The 20,562-nt window shown below is 27.0% G+C and overlaps 1 protein-coding gene across 2 annotated transcripts in view; it reads right to left on the bottom strand.

The window, feature by feature from the left end:
- The window catches only part of LOC126905318 (protein furry), a 72,998-nt gene that overhangs the window by 2,970 nt on the left and 49,466 nt on the right, over positions 1-20,562 (bottom strand). The window contains exons 21-40 of one of the 2 annotated variants that reach the window (XM_050684898.1): positions 19,813-19,946; positions 19,569-19,676; positions 18,559-18,693; positions 16,253-16,593; positions 10,253-10,400; positions 9,737-9,876; positions 5,566-5,852; positions 5,365-5,457; positions 5,174-5,282; positions 4,894-5,104; positions 4,591-4,689; positions 3,728-4,507; positions 3,458-3,625; positions 2,316-2,456; positions 2,068-2,236; positions 1,805-1,980; positions 1,674-1,748; positions 1,563-1,586; positions 1,014-1,202; positions 576-862 (exon numbers count right to left, since the gene is read on the bottom strand). In XM_050684898.1, coding sequence (XP_050540855.1) covers positions 576-862; positions 1,014-1,202; positions 1,563-1,586; positions 1,674-1,748; positions 1,805-1,980; positions 2,068-2,236; positions 2,316-2,456; positions 3,458-3,625; positions 3,728-4,507; positions 4,591-4,689; positions 4,894-5,104; positions 5,174-5,282; positions 5,365-5,457; positions 5,566-5,852; positions 9,737-9,876; positions 10,253-10,400; positions 16,253-16,593; positions 18,559-18,693; positions 19,569-19,676; positions 19,813-19,946 — 3,814 coding nt within the window. The remainder of the gene's footprint in view (positions 1-575; positions 863-1,013; positions 1,203-1,562; positions 1,587-1,673; positions 1,749-1,804; positions 1,981-2,067; positions 2,237-2,315; positions 2,457-3,457; positions 3,626-3,727; positions 4,508-4,590; positions 4,690-4,893; positions 5,105-5,173; positions 5,283-5,364; positions 5,458-5,565; positions 5,853-9,736; positions 9,877-10,252; positions 10,401-16,252; positions 16,594-18,558; positions 18,694-19,568; positions 19,677-19,812; positions 19,947-20,562) is intronic. The other variant, XM_050684899.1, reaches the window with a different exon arrangement.

Raw genomic sequence — 20,562 nt, forward strand, 5'->3', positions numbered from 1 at the left:
CCTTGTGGGCAGGTTAAGGGTTAAATTTATGAAAAAAATATACCAAATGAAAGGTAATGATATTATGCATCTATATAAAAAAGAATTATATTGATATGTTCATTTTTGAAAAAGTTATGGCACTTTTAAGTCCAAAAAATTGAAAAAATGTTGAAAATTAGCGATTTTTAAATTTGTAATTTTTTTGGAGGTTTCCCCCATTTACGGGGAACTAGGGAATTTTTTTCAATTTTTAAGGGTAATGTCTTCGACTAGATACGATTTGTGATCTTTTGACGTATCATTGAAAGAAATCGGTTCGGTGAGAGCTGAGAAAAAGTGGTAACAGACACAAAAAAAAAAAAAAACACATCTTAGTAAAACCAATACCTTCTCAGCTTCGCATCGAAGCTAAAAGTATTATACTTTTCTTGTTTTAGTCAGTAATTATTGAAAAATAATATCAAAAGTTAACAAATTAAAAGAACATCTTATAATAAAAAATATTTACGTATTTTTTTTAAATAATCATGGCATCACAGGTCATTAGTTTTAAATATTTAATTTCAAAATAATATTATTTAATTGTTACTAACGATGTATCTGAACGTGTGATAGAATTTGAACGATCACGATGTCCACTAGTATTAGGTAAAAGTTGTACATTACAAGCAGCTATTTCATCAAGTGGGGATACTGAACCTAACTCATCATCTGAAGACTCATCGGTGGTTTTTTTAATTTTCTGTATGGGTGTTCTTTCGCTTACACTTTCTTCAACTAATGTGGTACCTACTGTATTCAAAGCACTTTGACCAACAGGATCATTACCTCCTAATGGTAATCTTCGAACACCCCAGTTAAAATTATCTGTACTTTCACCCTGAAAAATACAAGAATTCACATTTACATTAATTTTTCTAACGAATCAGGCATACATTAATCGTATTATAGATAAAACCAGGAGATAATACACATTTTATCTTATTATGCCAATTGATTTGTTGAAAAAATAATGTTGTAATAATACTTACTTCAACACTTTCACTTTCATATTCCAGGAAATCAAAATCTTTGAATACAGTACCGAAATGATCAGCGTTATCTTCACGTTCTTTTCTAGAATCACTGGGTATAGATATATCAGGAGCTGAAACTTCTTCAGTACTACTCGCCATGCTTGAATGCCTCTCTAATAATTCAGAGCTTTGACTGAATATTACCTTAAAATGCAAATATCTTTTTACTTAAGTTATTTAAATTTTGATAATCAAAAAAAGAATTTATTTAAGTACAATGTGAAACATAATCACAAGGCAATAAGCAGCTGGTGAACACAGTTTGAAATAATAATTATTATAATAATAATTATTTAATAGCAAAAAAGTAAGTGCTTAACCATTTGCAAAGGCTTAAGAGAAAATATCTCATATTTATCACACCCTTAGTAAAGTTGTATGTACAAATTAGATATTTTGTGTTTAAATATAGCTTTAATAATAAAAAATATGGACTATGTTTATTAAGTCAGTGAGTTGCTAATTTTTTGTATTTTCCAACACAATTAGTTTTTGAGAATTTACCTTATTCAGTGTGTTTAAATCTTCCTATTTTTCATAAGAACATAAGAAATTAGAAATATTAATAAAAACATGCAAATTATTTTTAAATAAACTATTTCGAGTATAACTAACCGATGGGCTTTTAGGTAGTCCTACTCGCTGACCGCATGTCATCAACAGACTGACTAAAAGTTCTCGAACTCGACTCTAAAAAAAATTACATAATATTAATACAACGCAATACTAAAGTACATTAAAAATACCTGACATAACCAAGGTCTCTTCCAACCAGTGACTGTAGAATCAGATGGCGATAGAGATGTAGAACGTCTTTGTACAAGATTAGTGTTAATTGATTCCGAGTCTGTGGAACCATTTTGTACTTTACGACCGATCAGTGGCGTTTGAGACATGTCAAATGTGAAATCCATAGTTCTTCCTAAAATAAAGAAATACTTTTATCGATAGAACAGTCGAATTAAATGATATAATAAATAAAATCAATAAATTAAACCGTCAATATTACCTGGCAATTCCTTCTTCATAAATACATCAATATCGGCAAATGAATAATGAGAAGCTGTGGCACGAGAATCCCAGTATATGTAATGAGTAGACGTCGGTGGTGCGACCAAAGATGAAGATCGGGTCACTACTAATTTTAATATTTTTAAAGCTTCTTTGTAATTGACTCCCTAAAAATACCGTGAAACATGTGACTTGAGAATAAAAGTAGAAGTTTTTATTGGATAAAAGTATAAGTAACTAGTGTACCTCAATGTATTTAGCAATTACTCTTAAAAGGTCGGCGTTAAAAGGCTGCGAAGAAGTTGATGACAAGTCAACATAGTGAAGCATACAATGGATGATGCTCAACACCGGTAACTGAATAATATAAGGTCCTCGTTCTAGAACCTGTGTTAATTTGAACATTAAGTCGATATTAAATTTACGTTAATAATTATTTAAAAAAATAATAACAACAAATTGTATGGAGTGAAAATGTTAATTAATTAGTTTGTTGAAAGTGAAAAAAAAATTATAAAAGTAAATAAAAAACAAACGCATTGCTCCTAACAGTGTTAGGAGCAATGAATAGGCAACCTAATTGACACGAGACTACGCAAAACGGCATAGCTAGAGAGTTGGCCAAAAAATAAATTATACGATACCAGGAATTCAGAAGGAACAGCGTACATTATGAGCGACCATTGTAGACGACTGCGACTGTAAAATTAAATGATAACATCAAAACAAACAGTAAGAAAGTTGAAAAATGGTATCAGGAATTCAGAAGAAGTGTGTTATTTTTCTAACAATTGTTGGTAAAGACAGTTCGGACAGCGACATGCTGTCTCGCCAGAATACAATTTAAACACAGCGTGATGATGTACAAAGCGGTTTCATTAAAATTTTTTTTATTAATATTGACATTTATAATGTCTATGGATGGAGCATTATCAAAATAATTGTGTCGTACAATATAAATGACATCTGCACCAAATATCTCATTAATTAGACGTGACTATTGGCGATAGATCGTATTATTTTTTTAAACAATATATTGTATATTTAGTAGTAGTATATTTTATCTATAACTATGCCAATTTTTCCACTGACAACTGAAATTTGTATTTATCTATTTTTTGGACGTAGCTAATGATGGCCTCCTGTCCAAAAAGAATAATAGGAATTTAGAAGGCATACTTTGTACAAAAGTCGCGATATTACAACTCCAATATCCGTTTCAGAACAAACGTTGAATTAAGCTAGATGAAGAGGAATGCTAAACTGTCTTTCAACATTTTATTAAAAATAAAATAGCAATTCATTTTAAATTGTTATAAAGCTATTTTAACTTTTGCATTCCTCATAATATTATAGTTACGCGTTTGAGTAATTAAAAAAAATCTTACTTCGACCAAAAAAGCAAGCATGTTGTGACTTAAATGAGAATAAGCGTCGTACAAATATTTGACAACACATTTAGTCCATTGAAAGCTTTCTTTGCTAAATGTGCGCCTGCTGTATAAAGTCATGACGGTCGCTAAATTTTCCAATTTCATACTTTTGTTGGTGCACAGCTATAAAGTTATTTTTAATAATTAACACTAGCGTTACTTGCTGTATAAAATAATTTATTATAATACAATATAAAATTAATCAATTCGGAAATGTAAACTCACCTGGGCTATGTTTTCTGCACTCATTATACATAATTCATTGGCGTCTTCGTAGTGCAGTAACATGTAAGGTAACAAGGCGACGACGTTCATGGGGAATGCCAGACTTTCGGACGGATCGACAACTAGCAAGTCGAGAAGAGGAGTAAGCTGCGACAGAAGAGGAACCACATGTTCGTATGTCACAGGGTTTGTGCAGCCTTTTAGTAACAAGGCGTGGACACCGGGAAACGTAGGTGTCCGCAGTTGAATGGCTAATTTGTCAACTTTATCTCGTGTGTCAGGACGGTCAAGTGGAAGACGTCTTAACACGCGGGACAGAAGTCGACAAGCCAGTAGAAACTCGTGCTCGTAATCAGACTCTAACAGGGAAACGGCTAGCCAGAACAACTGTCCGAGAACGGTAAGTTTGTCGTCTTGAGTGGCGGAGTCGCCAAGCAGCTTAAGGTTATGTTGAGTGGCGCTGCAATTTATTTTGCGTCCGTCATCTTTAGTATCTAACGGCATCTGTGAAAACGGAGCTGCTTTGCGAGAATAATGTGACACCGAGTAACTGGTACTTCGGAAATGCGACGCCTGGTTAAAACACGATGGCGGCACCCGGCGATTAATTGGCGCTCTTTGTGCCACAGATCGCTTACCTTCGACGATTGGAATTATATCTTTGTTGTTTAGATTAGGCGTTGATTTGAATATATCTCTGGTTAAGTCCAAAGGTCTAAAATCGGTTTCCAAAGAATCGACAGCCGCTTCCAATGTTAACAATAGTTCAGTCACATAACCCTATGATTAATTTATTTATTATACAAAAAAATAAACATTAATCAAAAATTTTAAAAAAATTCATTTTTCTTCGATCTACTAACTTGCATATCTTCTCCTTGTTCAGCAACAGTCTCAATTAATCTGGAAAGAATTTCTGACAATATCCTAGAAGTAATAGGAACTCGAAGGGCTCTAAAAATCTGTTTAAAATAAAATAAAATGTATAATATTATTAACAAATATATATATTTTAAATATATACATTTACTATATATATGCGCGCGTGTGTGTAAAAATAGACTAATAGCATAAAAGTAACAAGAAAAATGATTTTTGTTTAAGAGTACTTTACTATTAAATATTAATTTAAATAAGCTTTTATTATAGAGTAATATATTGATTACTTGTAAGGACCGGCCGGCGTAATGTCTTGAAGAGCAAGATAAACCTAATTGAATTGCCGTTTGGGCCCATCGATCGCTTACCAAGGCGTGTGGTAAAAACTCATGAAAGATTCTCAGAATGTGTTGAAGGAACACATCAAGTTGTTCGCCACTACGAATAGACCAAACTTTGGCAGTTATATCTTCATAATGCCACAATGGTTGATCACCCCTAAAAAATACGAAGCAAATATTGACTTCAAATTATAGTCAGAGTGTGTACACGAGTGAAATTAGTTACCTTGACACGATAAAATCTAAGAAAGACTTAACAATTTCCTTGATAGTTAAATTAGGTGTCGGTGAAGATAAGTGATCCATACCTAATACTACGGTGGAAGCGTCGTCCTCTATATACGAACATTTTAAATACATTTATTATTAATAATACATATAGAATAATGTATAATTTTAGTTTATAATAGTAGTTACCACAAGGAGAAGGTAGAACAACGAGACTAGTAGATTGTGAACAGCTTGTTCCTAAAGGTCCTTGTAAATAGCTGTCAAAAGTTTCATTGGCTTCTGAAAATAAATTTATTTTTTTTGCTTTTGAAAACAATAATTATTTAAATTTGGAATAACAAATTAATAATATTGAAATTTATTAATGTAATTAAAAAAAAAAATTACCGGTAAAATTATGTTTAGACACTTGTACGGATGGTGTGGGTAGGCCCAATCCTAGTCGTGTTGTATTGTGGTTTAAAAGTAATTGGGCAATCGCAAGTTGATCTGAATTATTGGCCAATACGAGTGTTAGATTCAATAGTAATTGCTTACAGTGTTGGTAAACTAGAAGACGACTATGATCCATCCCTAAGAGCGCAATGTGCAACATGAGTGGAATGTGAATTGACCAGTCCATATCAAGTGAATCAGATGGCAAGTCTTTTAGAAGCATTACGGCTATGTTGCACCTTAAAATAAAATTGTCGTTACATATTTTATACTAATAAATGTAAAATACGCGAAAATATAAGTGTCTAATAAAAAAAAGTGATGTAGTTAAAATGCTGCGAGTAGAAATTTTACACAAAGATTAACCAAATTAGGTATAGTTTATCTTGAGTTCTAAACAATAAACATCTTATTATTAATACAATATAAATATTTTTAACAAGTCTAGGATGTCAAATTCNGTTAATATTATTGTTAATGTCTTATATTAATACAATATAAATATTTTTAACAAGTCTAGGATGTCAAATTCTTTCGAATTTTATATTACAAGTTCAAAATTCACACTGGACCAAAACAGAGCTTAATATAGTAATCCCGAATAAACTAAATCTTTAAATAACCCATGACTACCTTTGTCAAAACTAAAACTAATATTAACTTAGTAACAATATTAAATGAATATCAGGGCGTGAGCTTGGTGTAGCTACAGATATATTTGTTTACAGTTATCTGAATTGACCAAAAAGCTAATAATCCTCCTATATAATCAGAACCAACCTATTTAAGTATTTTTGAAACTTATTGTGTTGAAATTTAGGCGTGGCTATATAGCAAAAAAGGCAAACGAGAGATAGTTTCTTGTATAAAATATTTTTTTTAAATAATTCTAGTATGTCAATGGAAAAATGCAAAAATTTTCATTTGGTTACCAAAAGTATAGTTAATTATAGAATTTTCTTTAACTATTCGTCCCTAAAATGAGCAAATTTCTTAAAAACAAATAGTAAACATTTTTTAGTAAAACGTCAAAAAAAGAAGAATTCTTCAAGATCTATGTATAAGTCTACAATTACAAAAAAAAAACCCAGCACAGTGGGGTCGCGGCACAGTTGGGACTTGGCATAGTTCGGTAAAGTATAATGATATCTGACAGTGATTAAAATCACAATCATAAAATACGCTTCCATGTAAATCATTAGATAGTGTTTATTTTTAAAACATTGGTGGATCATTCCAAAAGCAATATGATCTCCTATTTCCTTATTTATATTCAGATAACAAGTTTCATTTTTCAAAAAGTTATAGCATTATAAAATTAAATAATATAACAAAAGAATTTATTTACAAAAATATTATTTTTTTATTAACTTTGATGCTAGTTTCCGCCATGAAAACAAACTAAAGTCTGAACGTTTTCTTTTTTGTATTTAAATATATTACATTAACTTTAATTTAAGATATATATAAAAGTGTCAGTATTTCCGGAAAACTTTCAAAAATTAAGTTGAAAAAGTTCTACTTTCTATATGAATTTTTAAGTTTTGAACCCCCTGTATAAAGCAAAATGGACCGATTTAAATAAAAAGTATGTCTAATGAAAAAAGTACATAAGTAGTATTTCTCATAAGAAAATTGTATTGATCCATACTTTTTTAAAAAGTTATAGCGTTATAAAGTTAAAAATATAAAAAAGAATTTTTTTACAAAAATCGTATTTTTTTATTAATTTTGATGTCTGTTTTCACCAAGAAGACAAAATAAAGTCCGAAATTTTATTTTTTCATAATAAAGTATATTACATTAGCTTTAATTTAAGATATATAAATAAGTGTCAGAGTTTCCGGAACACTTTCAAAAGTTAGCAATTTTTAAATTTGTAATTTTTTTGGAGCTTTCTCCCGTTTACGGGCAACGAGGGAAATTTTTTCAATTTTTAAGGGTAATGTCTTCGACTAGATACGATTTGTGATCTTTTGACGTATCGTTGAAAGAAATCCGTTCGGTGAGAAGTGTAAAAGTGGTAACAGACACAAAAAAAACAATAAAAAAAAAAACACATCATAGTAAAACTATACCTTCGCATCGATGCTAAAAGACACATTAGTGTATATTAAAAGTACTCCGATGCAAATCTATTTTTTTAAAAAGAGTAAAAAAATATATCTACATAAACATAATTTGTTATGAAATTTAGGCTTTGAGATGCATACACTAATTCTTAAACTAGTGCCAACCACAAATATAAGTAATATTCTATTAGTTAATCGTAAAATCTAAATGAATTTGTATTGTTGTCAATATTTATGCTTACTGTTAAATACAAACATGTTTACCATTGAATATCGTTAAGAAAGGGTCTAGTGACTGAGTAACTTAAGTAACTAATTTTCATTAAATAGAAGCTTATGATTGGGTTTAAAGATCATGTTTGTAAAAAAAAAAAAAATTAACATTGAAATCCTATTTAAATTATAATAATGAAATATAAAACCAGTCATAAAATAAATTTCTTATAATCAATTAGAATTATGGAAAAAAATTAATGTTTTTACAACTATTCATTTAAATTCAGTATATTTTTTTAAATTTAATGAACATGAGTAAAACGAATTACACAAAATTTCTTTTATAGATCGTTGGCTATGTATTTGGTTGGCATGCTCCAATGACATTGTACGTCGTTTATTTACATGAAAATGGAAAACATCCCTTTGACATTTATTAACTAGCTTCTTGACATTTCTAAGAGTTACTACAGTTTTCTTAACCGAAAACCTTATACTAACAAAATCTACTTACACATGTACAAATTTTTTTATATTTAATCGTTATTTTAATTTTATCCTCTCATTATTAAGAACATTATTATCTCAATAATATAAATTTATTTTATATAGAGAATGATTGAAATTTGGCAAGACACTTATTTTCTCAGAAACTATTGAGAATTTCAAATTTTATTATAGAGAAAAAATATCAAGTTCAAAAAACTCTATAATAATATGTAGTCAAACCATTATTTTTTTCGTCCCTTCAAGGATAAAAACCCTTATTAATAATTTTCTTTAATGGGAACCCTTATTTTTAACTTTATAATATGATAGAAAAAGAAATTACCAGCAAATTTGTTTATACAATATTTTTTCCCCGATAAACCGTTCGTCTATTACAGCTTGTTAAAGTAAAGTGATTTTAGGCAAAATTTCTATTGTTATTTTACAATATTAAATACAGAAGTCATTATTTTTATTTGTTGTTGCATAAACCAAATTTTATTGATCAAGTTATGACAGGTAAATTAGGTATAAAAATTTACTACGCACTAAATGAGTGATAACAATAATCGATTCAAATCGGGTTATTGGTGTATTATTAATAGCAAAGTCTATGGGTTTATGAGATTTAACAAAAATACCGGTTGCATTGCCGCCGATATTATGAAACGTAATAAATATTTTTTCTCGAAGTCAAAATCTTTAAACAATTATAAAACATAAACGCTTGTTCGGATGAAAAAAATTATAAGAACAAAATTGTTTGTAATTTTTTTTTATCATATTATCAAATCAAAAATGGTGGTTCCTGTTTAAAAAAATTATAAATAAACATTTTTATCCTTAAAGGGATAAAAAAAAATTTATTTATCTTTGTATTATTGTAGAGTTTCATAAACTTAATAATTTTTCTTTTTAAAAAAATTTAAAATTCTCAATAATTTCTGAGAAAATGAGTGTCTTACCAGATTTTGATCATTCTGTATATATATATAATATATATATACAAATGCATATATATATATATATATTATATATATGCATTTGTATACCAGAAAAAATGATGAAAATACATTGGATTAATATATTTTTTAATCACGTAGTCAAAAAACATTGATATACTTTATTAGTTTTTTATTTTTAATACAATATGATAACGTTGTACGAATATAAATTTGAATACAAAAAAAATTTATGAGAAATATTTTAATAATAATTAAAAATATTATCTGATATTATTTAAATATTTTTTAGAGTATTTTAATTTATAAAATGATCATGTCACTTTAAAGAAACGTATAAATGTACATTGATAAATGTAAGGTAAAAATTAGTATGAAACATACCTGTGAAAGCCACTGCTTGACGGTATGTTTGTGGGTAAATATTCCTTAAGCGGGGCAAAATAACCACCATATTCTGGCATTGGTAAGGGGTGTGGTTGAGGGAAATCTCCATCTGTTGGCGAAAGACGATCATAATTCATCTATTAAACAATAACACCGATGTCATCTACGTACATTCATAATTATTGAAATAAAGAATGTAAGTAAATTTACAAATTTAAATTTCATGTAGAAAAAGTCATCAACCTTTTAAAAGCAAGTCATAGCTGTAGTTTTACATGAATAATAAAATATTTTAAGCAAAAGATAAAGTTAAACAGCCTATTTTCTAATCATTATTTGCATTTTTATCACGTATAACAAAAAGTAATCAGAAAAAAGTGTACAACTGTTACAGCTCGACACAACTAGAGATGCAAGGTATTTTTTAACTTATTTGTACAACGTGACTAAAAACAAAATAGAAACCAAATACTTGTTATGAAATAGATTACTCTATTTTTATGTAATACCTACCTCATTATTTTCGACAGTATCTTGTTCCTCATTTTGAATATTTGTTTGTGAGATGTCTCCTAAGGGAAGATGCTGCCATTGTAAGTTATTACGGTTCGGTGGATATCTGCTTGTAGATTTGTTCGTTGTCGAATCTGTTTTGCACGATCTGGAAATAATATCAATTAACAGTAACTAAAAAAAACATATTTTTATATTTATATTAAATTAAAAACAAAATAATTGAAAGATACAAAATTTATAAGCAATAGAAGTTTAACATAACACATAGAAAACTGTTTGCTTGAGTAGTGCCAATTCTTGTAAAATTAAAAAGTGCAATAAAATGAATGCTGCATGGAATTAATTAATTTAAAAGAGGTTTAAGGCAACAAATTTAATAATTAAGCTGATAACAATATATCTTCAATACTCAAATATTTAAAACAATTCTAAATAGTAAAAAATGTACACAGATGTTGTATATAAGTATTATATTAATCAATAAATGAAATCTCTCTTGCTAGAAAAATATGTTTTCTAAAATTCTACATAAATAATAACTTCAATGTTCATAAAACGTCGTTAACTTTTAACAAAAATATTAATTATTTAATGTATTAAATATACTTTTTGAATTATTTCTGTTAGAAATAACATTTCTTTTTAATTTTGATCGTATAAATATAAATATGTTTCTATGTTTAGGTTTTAGATTTTTTAAAGTTGCAGTATAATAAAATAACCAAGTAAATAAGTTTTTAATTAGAAATTAGGTAAATCAAATATCAAATATTTTGAGTTTTATAAAAATAAATATACTAATGAAGATTCGTCTATAGAGACAATTTTAATAATCAATACATCTCTGTATTTCCTTGAAACAAATATCCATTCAAAAAATCTATTTTTCTTGAAAAAATAATAAATTATAAACAACTTTCATGAGACTATTTTGTTTACTCGACACAATTACCCGGTGCTCACGGATTTTAGATGAAACGAATGAGGTGATTTATTATTTATAATACACTTAGAACATGAACCAGGAATTAGGAAAGTATACTGAAAAATAAACGTTAATTTTATGAAGGAGAGCAATATTTACAATGTAAATTGATCACCCTGACACAATGGAATGACTATTTGCTTTTACATAAATAAGACAGATGACGTTTGTAATTTGCATGGGAACAACAAAGCGGAATACAAAATATGGTGTGCATCGTCGAGAATTCGTGGCATTAGGGTGAAAACAGATTTGTGCAATTCATCCGATTAGGTCTCAGTAGACATTGTACGTATAGTACTATAGGTTTGACATTTTCATTAAGCAGAAGCTCCGCTTTTATGAATACGTTCAAATCCCAGCAAATTTACTTAAAAATACTAAATAATAGAATGTATATACTTTTAACAAAACCTCGTAGCTCTAAGACTATAATCAATACAAACACTATCGATAATGTAATAATTTAAGTCTGAAAGCAGTATCCTTTTAATAGTGGCTTAAATTTGTTGAAATTTTATTTGAAATGCTTCAATAAGGATTATCAATGTAAAAAGATTTTATATTCCAACTGAATGTAAAATTACAATGTTTTAAATGAAAAAGTAATTCAAGAGAAATTTCTCATTCAATAAATCTTATAGATTTTCAAAAGATATGTTAATAATTAAAGTTGTATAATATATTACATAGCTCGTCAAAATTTGGGTCAAAGAAAATTTATTAATTTTTTTTTTTTAATGTTTCCGATAGGTTTTTTGACACTAATTTCAAATATCCCTTTAGTTTTGTTTTATCATTAATATTTTAGCCAGAATTTGAGTATTTTAATACAACGGCTGTTTTCGTAAATTAGTGTCAAAAAAATTAAAAAAAATTTTCATAAACATTCTATGAACCAAATTTTGACGAGCAATCAATATGTAATATATTATAGATATTTAATTGTTAATTTATCTTTTGAATATCTATAAGATTTATTGAATGCGTATTATAAACTTGAGTGTAGAATATGTAATATGATAAGATTTTTAACTCACGTAATATTTTTATGAAATACGTGAGTTTTAACGACCTACACATTATTTGTTGATATCTATTGGAATTTAATAATAGAACCATTTTTGTTTATGATATTTTCATTCAGTACGTATTTATATTTAAACAATTGACGGACGTGTGAAATTTGAACTAAGTTATTCATAACTACGACGAAGGAAAGTAAATTACCTTAATTATCTAAATATCGTGTATAATTCGATATACTTTTTTCATATAACAAAAGTCTGTAAATTATTTATTTTAATATAAATGTTTTCAAATTTTGCTTTTTTCCATAACAAAAATAATTTCTAATATAAATATTATGAATAAAAATTCTTAACATTTTTTAACAATCTAAATAAATTGTATCAATAAAACTGACAAATAAAACAACAAATTTACAAATTCACACAGAAATAAATAGTATTGTGAGCAACGGAGTCAAATTTTTTAAATTCTTAACATTGTCGTAAAATCATTATGAGAAACTAGAGAGGTATCATATTCAAAATGATTCAAGCAATGCCTTAAGCTCTTTTCTTAATTGAGGAAAATTTCTAAAACGATTGCGGAAAACAAGAGTTTTAATTACTGAAAATATTGTTCTAGATAACAAATGTGGTAAACTTTTAAACATAATTTTGTTTTTAATTGACGGCATCTTATTTATGGTTTTCATTAAAGTTTATGTTGTTACGACTAGACTGTGGGAAAATAAACATACGAGTCAGACAATATGACTAACTTTATTTATAATGAACAATTGTTAAAGTATACGGTAGCAAGCATCTAAATATAACTCTTAAATGTTAATTCGATTGTTACAAAATTGTGCAATACTGAGTGTAAAATGGTCATCAGTGTGATAGAAAAAACGATAACATAGCAGAAACTAAGGGATTAGAGGCGTTATTTTAGGTAATTGGAATTGGAAAAAGAACTGAATTGTACGAAAACTATCAATATACAAAATTTTGTGACACATAGAAGTTAAAAACAATCTTTTTTTAATTATTGACGGTAAATTGTAAAGTGCTGTGAGTTTTTAACAAGTTGAACATATACGATCATATAATAAATCTTTTAGTTTTTGGAGTTGAAATAAAAAAAACTGGATATACTAGTAATCATCATGAATAATTAATGATAATATTTTACCATCTAATCTAGTTAAATATAGACGATGCTATTTAAACAAATAAAGTTAACACACTTTTAAGTTATAAGGGATGACTCTAAAAAATAATTATTGGCTAATAAATCAAGAATTATATGAAACTAAAAGAAATTAAAAAGAAATTGTAAAAATTACTGTCGAATATTATAACTATTCATACATTAAATTTCCCAAAAATAATAAAAAAAAGATTAATACATATAAAATAAAATATTTTCAGAAATCGAGTAATATTATACAGAATGCGAACGTTTTTAACTCTAAATTCGATTTAAGATATCAACTAACACCAACGTTTTTGTAATAACAAAGGTTTTTGATTTGACTTTATTAACTGCAAAAGTAAAGATTGCACTATATACAATAATAATAAAACTAACTGCAATGTATAGCATTAAATAGATTTAAGTTTAGTGGTACCACTTTAAATAGTGGAACACTATTCCTTCGATACAAGTATTACCAGTTGTACGTTAAAAACTGAAACACATAATAGACTATATCGAATTGAGATTCAATTATGTAAAAATGAAAAAAGGCATATTCGAGCTTGATTAACTTCACAATTAAACACGATTTATTTTGTAATCGAATACAAAATATTGAATTGTTGACAAAATGTACCAACTGTACTTGAGATCAAAGGTTTTTTTTTTGTACTTATCGACGCGTGTGATTTAAGTTTCAATGAAACGGGCTTGAAATTATGTTCTCAAATGAAAATATAATTTACTTTAATAAATAACGTAACTTAATTCATAGGGGTTTGTAAAACAAAATTGTAATTTACAAGATTCATAATAATACTTACAACTTTTTAATTAAACATTGACACACGTCCGTAGTCAATAAAGATAATTAAGCTCTAACAGCTCTAATAGAAGTCTGTCATTATTAAAAAGCTCACGTTGATCAACAGCAACAAAGGCAATAACATCAATTTTCCAATTTTATAATCACGTAGGTATTTTTTTTACACTGTAATGCGATACATGCTCGTAAGTATATATAAACACAAGACACTCAATACGTTTTATCTGAAACGGTTTCAAGCAACATTTACTGGGAAAAGTGGAAAAAAGTCCGAGTCACGATTTGCACGTTGTAGTCGTCTTATTGCATTTACAAACAACGAATTCGGGAATCTGTTTCGACTATATGCACATAAGCTTATAGAAAAATGGCAAATAATAGAAAGTGTTGAGAAATTTTTCGTTAATACATCAAATTATTGGTAATAGAACACTCGTTAAAAAATTTTAATACGTTTTCTGTATTTATTTTTAGATTATTGTATAATATCTGCAAAAAATAGGCAGATGGAAACTTTTTACTTTTTGAATAAAACGATATTGTATTACTAGTGTTTTGAATTCATTAAAAGGTACAATCCAGAAGTATTTTTGAGTTCCTCAAATATTTTTATTGGTAAATTACGCAATAGTTACTTATATATTTTAAATAAACTTCATTCAAACAAGAATTTTCATAAACTCGGCGTTGTATGACAGATAAAACACATAGAGCCCAATATATTTCATTAAACTAATTATTCCTTTTTATAGAACAATATTAGACTCAGTCAAATTAATAGCTTAACAAGAATTAAAATACGTTTTTTGCATTAATGCATTATTAATAAATTGTAGCATTGTTCATTATAAAGGAAATTTTTATGATTTCAGTTATTTTTTATTTTTTTATTTGACAGCTATTTGTTTACAATATCCTAATATCGTCTGTACTTTGGGAACTAGTTTATGTAATTTGGATTATTTTTTAGACAAAAGATGTTATCATTTCACTGAGGAACATTTGTTTATAGACAATGTTACTGTCCTCGTCTCATTAGAGGTTCTATGAGATTTCACATAACCATTATCAGCACCAAATTTACCAAATCATCCGGTCAGGGTATTAATTAGGCATGAAGTTTTGTTGTAGTCTTCTTTTAATTTACAGACTTTGGTATTTATTATAATATTTTAAGCTCAATAATACCGGGAGGATATAGCCGCCTATCACCTCGGTCTTATTCGTAATACTCGGAAAAGGTTATAAAGTAAATTATTTAATACAATTTTGTCCAAAATAGTAATTATATGCCAAAAATTCGGTCTCGCAAAATCGTCAACTAAAATTCAACAAGTAATTGTTTTCTTGTTTTTATTTAAATTACTCTCAGAATCTTTTGATAAAATATGGATAGCATTATGACAATACATGATAACTTTGTTTTAATGTTGTTTGAAAACAATTTTCATTAAAAGGTAAAATTTCTAGCAAAATAAACACTTTTGTTTCAACTATTTAGTATATCAAAAGAGTTGATTAGCACATTTTAATATAAATTCATACATTTTATTCATTTTTGTCGTAGTGAATTAGATTCTAACAAAACTTTTTATTTTCTTAATAGCTCTGTTTGATCGTCCGTTAGTAAATATTCCACAAACTTTATTGTATTTGAGTTTTATTATACTCTAAAGTTTCCCATGTAGGTGAATAAATTTTTCTTTTTGGATGTTTTTTTTAGTGCTATAATAGAACTGAAAATCTTCTTTTATAGTCATTGACTTGATAATTTACTAAAATAACTTACCTTTGAACTGAGTTCTTTTTTTTTTAAATTGAAAAAATATTTATAAAAGCTAAAAATTGTTATTTTTAAAAAAGGAATAAAAATAAGTATTTACAAAAAAACATTGAAAATTACTTTACTACAATCAATTCATTTTGCCTAATTTTTATAAATTTCAATAATTTAAATAGCTATTTTTAATTAACTCACCCAACATTTTTTGATGGATCGTCTCCACTGTGTCGTTTGGTATGTATCATTCCAGCAGATGCATGTGCTGTTGAGTGCTCAGTTTCATTTTCATTTACAATAGTAGTGGAAGACGTATCCGTAGAGCATACTTCATTGCCACTCGTTATAGGATTGTTCGTGCAAGATGGCCCAACACCCATACCAGAAGTTTTCCTCATGCTGGTTAATCTGTAGAATGGCGGCGTTTCAGTTCTTTCAATTAGACAATTTAATGTTTCCACCGTCTGCAGCTCAGTCATCATTTCGTCGAGCAATCTATCAGGTCTTGATCTGGCTAAATAAAGTGTAACGCGTTTTGCCTGTGCAATAATTGAACATATATTAATTATAATTTATAAATGAATGCACATATGATGAATTGTTATGAATTTTTACAGTAACTCAAGTGATATAATAGGTATTGAATTTTTATCAAGTATTTAATTTTAAACTTTAAACCACAAAAGCGTATTTAATTCAGGACACATGCCTCTAAATCCCTAAAACTATTTAGAAAGACATAATTTACCATATTTTAGATATAAAGACGGGGTGTAGTTGGGATACACTGATAACGTTAGTTGAACCAAACTTAATTGTGATATACACAATTTTATCCAAGTGAATCTCAGTATGTTGGATTTATATAATGTATTAAAAGTTTATTAGTTAAATACTTGTGACATTTTAATTACTTTTAACCTCATTGTCTAACGTATTGTAAATGATAAATCAAAATAATTATCACAATAAAATGAAAAAATACAATTTCAAACATACAGAAAAATTACGTTTTTTAAAAGTGTATTACTAGTGAATTTTCTATAAAACAAAAATAAAAATCTAAAATTCGTGGAAATAATATTGAAATAATAATAATAGTATTTTTGAAAATTAAATTTTGGTATTTACATGTTATTAATTTTCTCTTTAAATAACATTTTTGAATTATGTTTCATTCATATAAACACATACAGTATTTGTATTTGAATTTCAAACATTTATTATAGTACGATTTTTAAAATTAAAACGAGTATAAATTTGGATTCTAATATAAATCTTTATGTTATATAATGTTGAGTAGCATTTTTGAAGTGTGCAAATATAATAAATTGAACATATTTGATAATGACAAATAAAGAGCACTTTTATTATAAATCATTACAAAGGGCCCGAGAATGAAATAAACTATTAAAAACAACATATATACTACATTAGTCACAACCGCGAATTTTGGTTACATTAACAGGAAGGCTTGGTGAACACAATAACATATGATATACAGAGTAGTATATATTATTGCATGCCAACAGTAAGCTCACTGGCTCTACGTGTCCACGCCTGAATGGTCATCACGTTTTGGTTATACTCTATTATAATTATTGTAAACTACTAATGACATTTAAAATTAAATTAAAAACTAAAAAATATTTAACTCAAAAGCCACAAAAATGACTAAAAATCGAGGATACGATAATTTCGATATCATATAATATAATTCGTATATTATATATACGAAAATTCGGAAAAAATGTGACCATTACCAATACTAAACACATACTGATACCCCAACTGAAAAATACTCTCTTATATACCCTTAGTGACCTTATCACCTAATGACGCTATCACTAAGTGATGTTATCATCTAATTAATTGTCACATTTTAATTTTAAATGATCATTACCACAAGTGATCAATTCTTATTATACTAATGAAATTTGAGGGAAATATAACCTATTTAAAATTATTACCATGCTCTTACTTTTAATTATCTCTAAAATATATAAAATTGTCGTTTCAAACCACAATACGGTAAGTTTATTACACGAATGAAAAATTACTAAGATGCCTAATTGTTCTTAAGGAAAATCACACAATCGATTTGAAACAAGGTTAAATATTGTTTTACATAAAGTTTGAAAGTGCCAAAATATGACCTCGCGCATATGATTGAAGAGTAATCAAAACCAAAAATATACGAAGTACCTATTCATAATTTTTATTTTCTTTAACAGTTAATTAAATAATCTCTGGAAATTTCGTTGTTAACCGTGATTTTCATCAATACTACATAAACTAATTTTTTTTTTAATAGTTATTTATCTCAAATAAAAGAAAAAATATAGTTGATTATTTAACCGTTAACAAAAAAAGACAAAAATTTTAAAATCGGTAGAACAGATTTGTCAATTTTATTTAACAGGAAGGATAATTACATTTGTAAAAATTATGTTTTTTATACTTGTATATGATCTATTATATCTATAATTTGTAATAATGCTTACATAAGGCAAGAGCTCATTAGGAGCCATTCCACTTATTATGACCAAATAACGAATTATTACTTTTAGATTGTTTGGCCAGCATAAACATAATGTGGCCCAGACATCTTCGATACCCTTGGGATGTTCGTCAGAAAACTGTAATAAAGAAAAATTAATTTTTAGTTTTAAATAATTAAGTTCTTAAAAAACCAGCATAGGTTTTTGAAATAATCAGGGAATAAGTTTTTTTATACATTTTTTTTTCATCATAATGTATGAATTGTACAGAATATATTAGAGATATCATAAATAATTAAACTAATATAGGCATTAAATAAATATAATACAAAACAAAGAGAAAATTAATTAAAGAGATGTGTAGAAATATTTTATTTTAATTTTAGTATTAACTATTTGTTATTAAATAAAATAAATATTTAATTTGTATAGTATATTTATATAGTTGTTTAAGGAGACATTATTCAACTAAATTTTTTGTTAAATAGTTCTACTTTCATTATAACTTAATTTTTAAAAGTATATTAGTTGAATATATTATTTTAAAGAAGTATTGATTTGCTATTATTTTTTAATTGTTTACCATAAAACAACAACTGTTCGAACTGTTGAAATGTTTCAATTTTAAAACAGGCAGATTAGCTTTTTATAACTCAGTTATTATTTTTTATATGATAATTAATATCATAATGCGTTTAACTAATTTATGTCCTATAATAAAGGCATCTATTAACAATTTATATTTTTGATAAAATTACAATTTTAATAGTATATGAAATATATTAATCACAAAGAGTAACCGTGAGAATTTGCGACAATGTGTTTAATCTAGCGCCAATAATCATAACTTATAAGAAAATTTTAAATGACTTTTTTAAAACTTACTTATTATGTTTAACTAGATTATCTTAACGTTTTTGTTAAATATAATAAAATTAACTTAATAATCTCTACGAAAAAAAAATCTAACACATTTCTTTAAGTTGTTTAAACTTAGTAAACGATTCACGAACCTTAGCTGTTATGTAGAATAAATTATTCAACACCATTTCAGTAGCTTCGACGGATCCCCAACCTTCGCGATGACAAGAACTTGCTTGACCTTCTTCAGCAGGATAATACTATTAATAGAAAATGTTAAAAGAAACATAGAATTAAAAATATATATAATTTATTTATTGAAATAAATGTATGGTAAGATTGAACTTATTAAGTTAGTTTGAAAACGAATATCAAAAAATCAGTAAAACAACTTACTTGAAAGTATGATAGGGGATTTGGAGGAGGAACATTGGGGTCAACTAACTCCATATTATGTAGCCATGGTACTAAATAATGTAAGAGTAATTGACGTACTTCTGGTCTTGCAGTTTGAAATCTGTAGGTTATTTCTAAGATAAAAATAATTTAGTAAATAACTACTTATCACTAAATAAATAATTAAAGGGATAATTGAAAATTAATTTTGATTGCGTGATTTTGGGAATAAAATAAAATATCAATTACAACTTTTTTAACAATTTTATAAATATATATAAAAAAAAAGGTATTGAAAATTTAGTTTTACTCTTACTATCCATATAGTCATGTTAGCCTAATATAATTACTAAAACTTTCTAAACAAAGGGTTAAAAAGGTTTTGTTAATTATCCATTGACTATCCTTGATTCTTTCTAGTATTACTTGATTCTTTAATTAAAAATTCTAAAATAAAATTTATTAATTACCAATATAATCGAAATTCATAATACAAATATTCATCACCCAATAACTGAAACTTGATAAAAAATAATATTGCAAAATAAATAATTGTATTTGAATATTTTTAGAATTCGATAAAAAAGCGACTGTCTTAACCCTAGAATCGTTTAAACTTTTAAGTGACCTTCACCCATAGTTGAATTGGGTCGTAAAAGTCATCAATGATCATAAATCATTGTCGCATAGCATGTGTTCGACCTGAATAAGATCGTGCTACTGTAAAAAAACCTAACAAATAGGAAAAGA

The sequence above is a fragment of the Daktulosphaira vitifoliae genome, unplaced genomic scaffold (genome assembly GCF_025091365.1).
Source record: "Daktulosphaira vitifoliae isolate Bord-2020 unplaced genomic scaffold, ASM2509136v1 Scaffold_4, whole genome shotgun sequence".
Classification (NCBI taxonomy): domain Eukaryota; kingdom Metazoa; phylum Arthropoda; class Insecta; order Hemiptera; family Phylloxeridae; genus Daktulosphaira; species Daktulosphaira vitifoliae.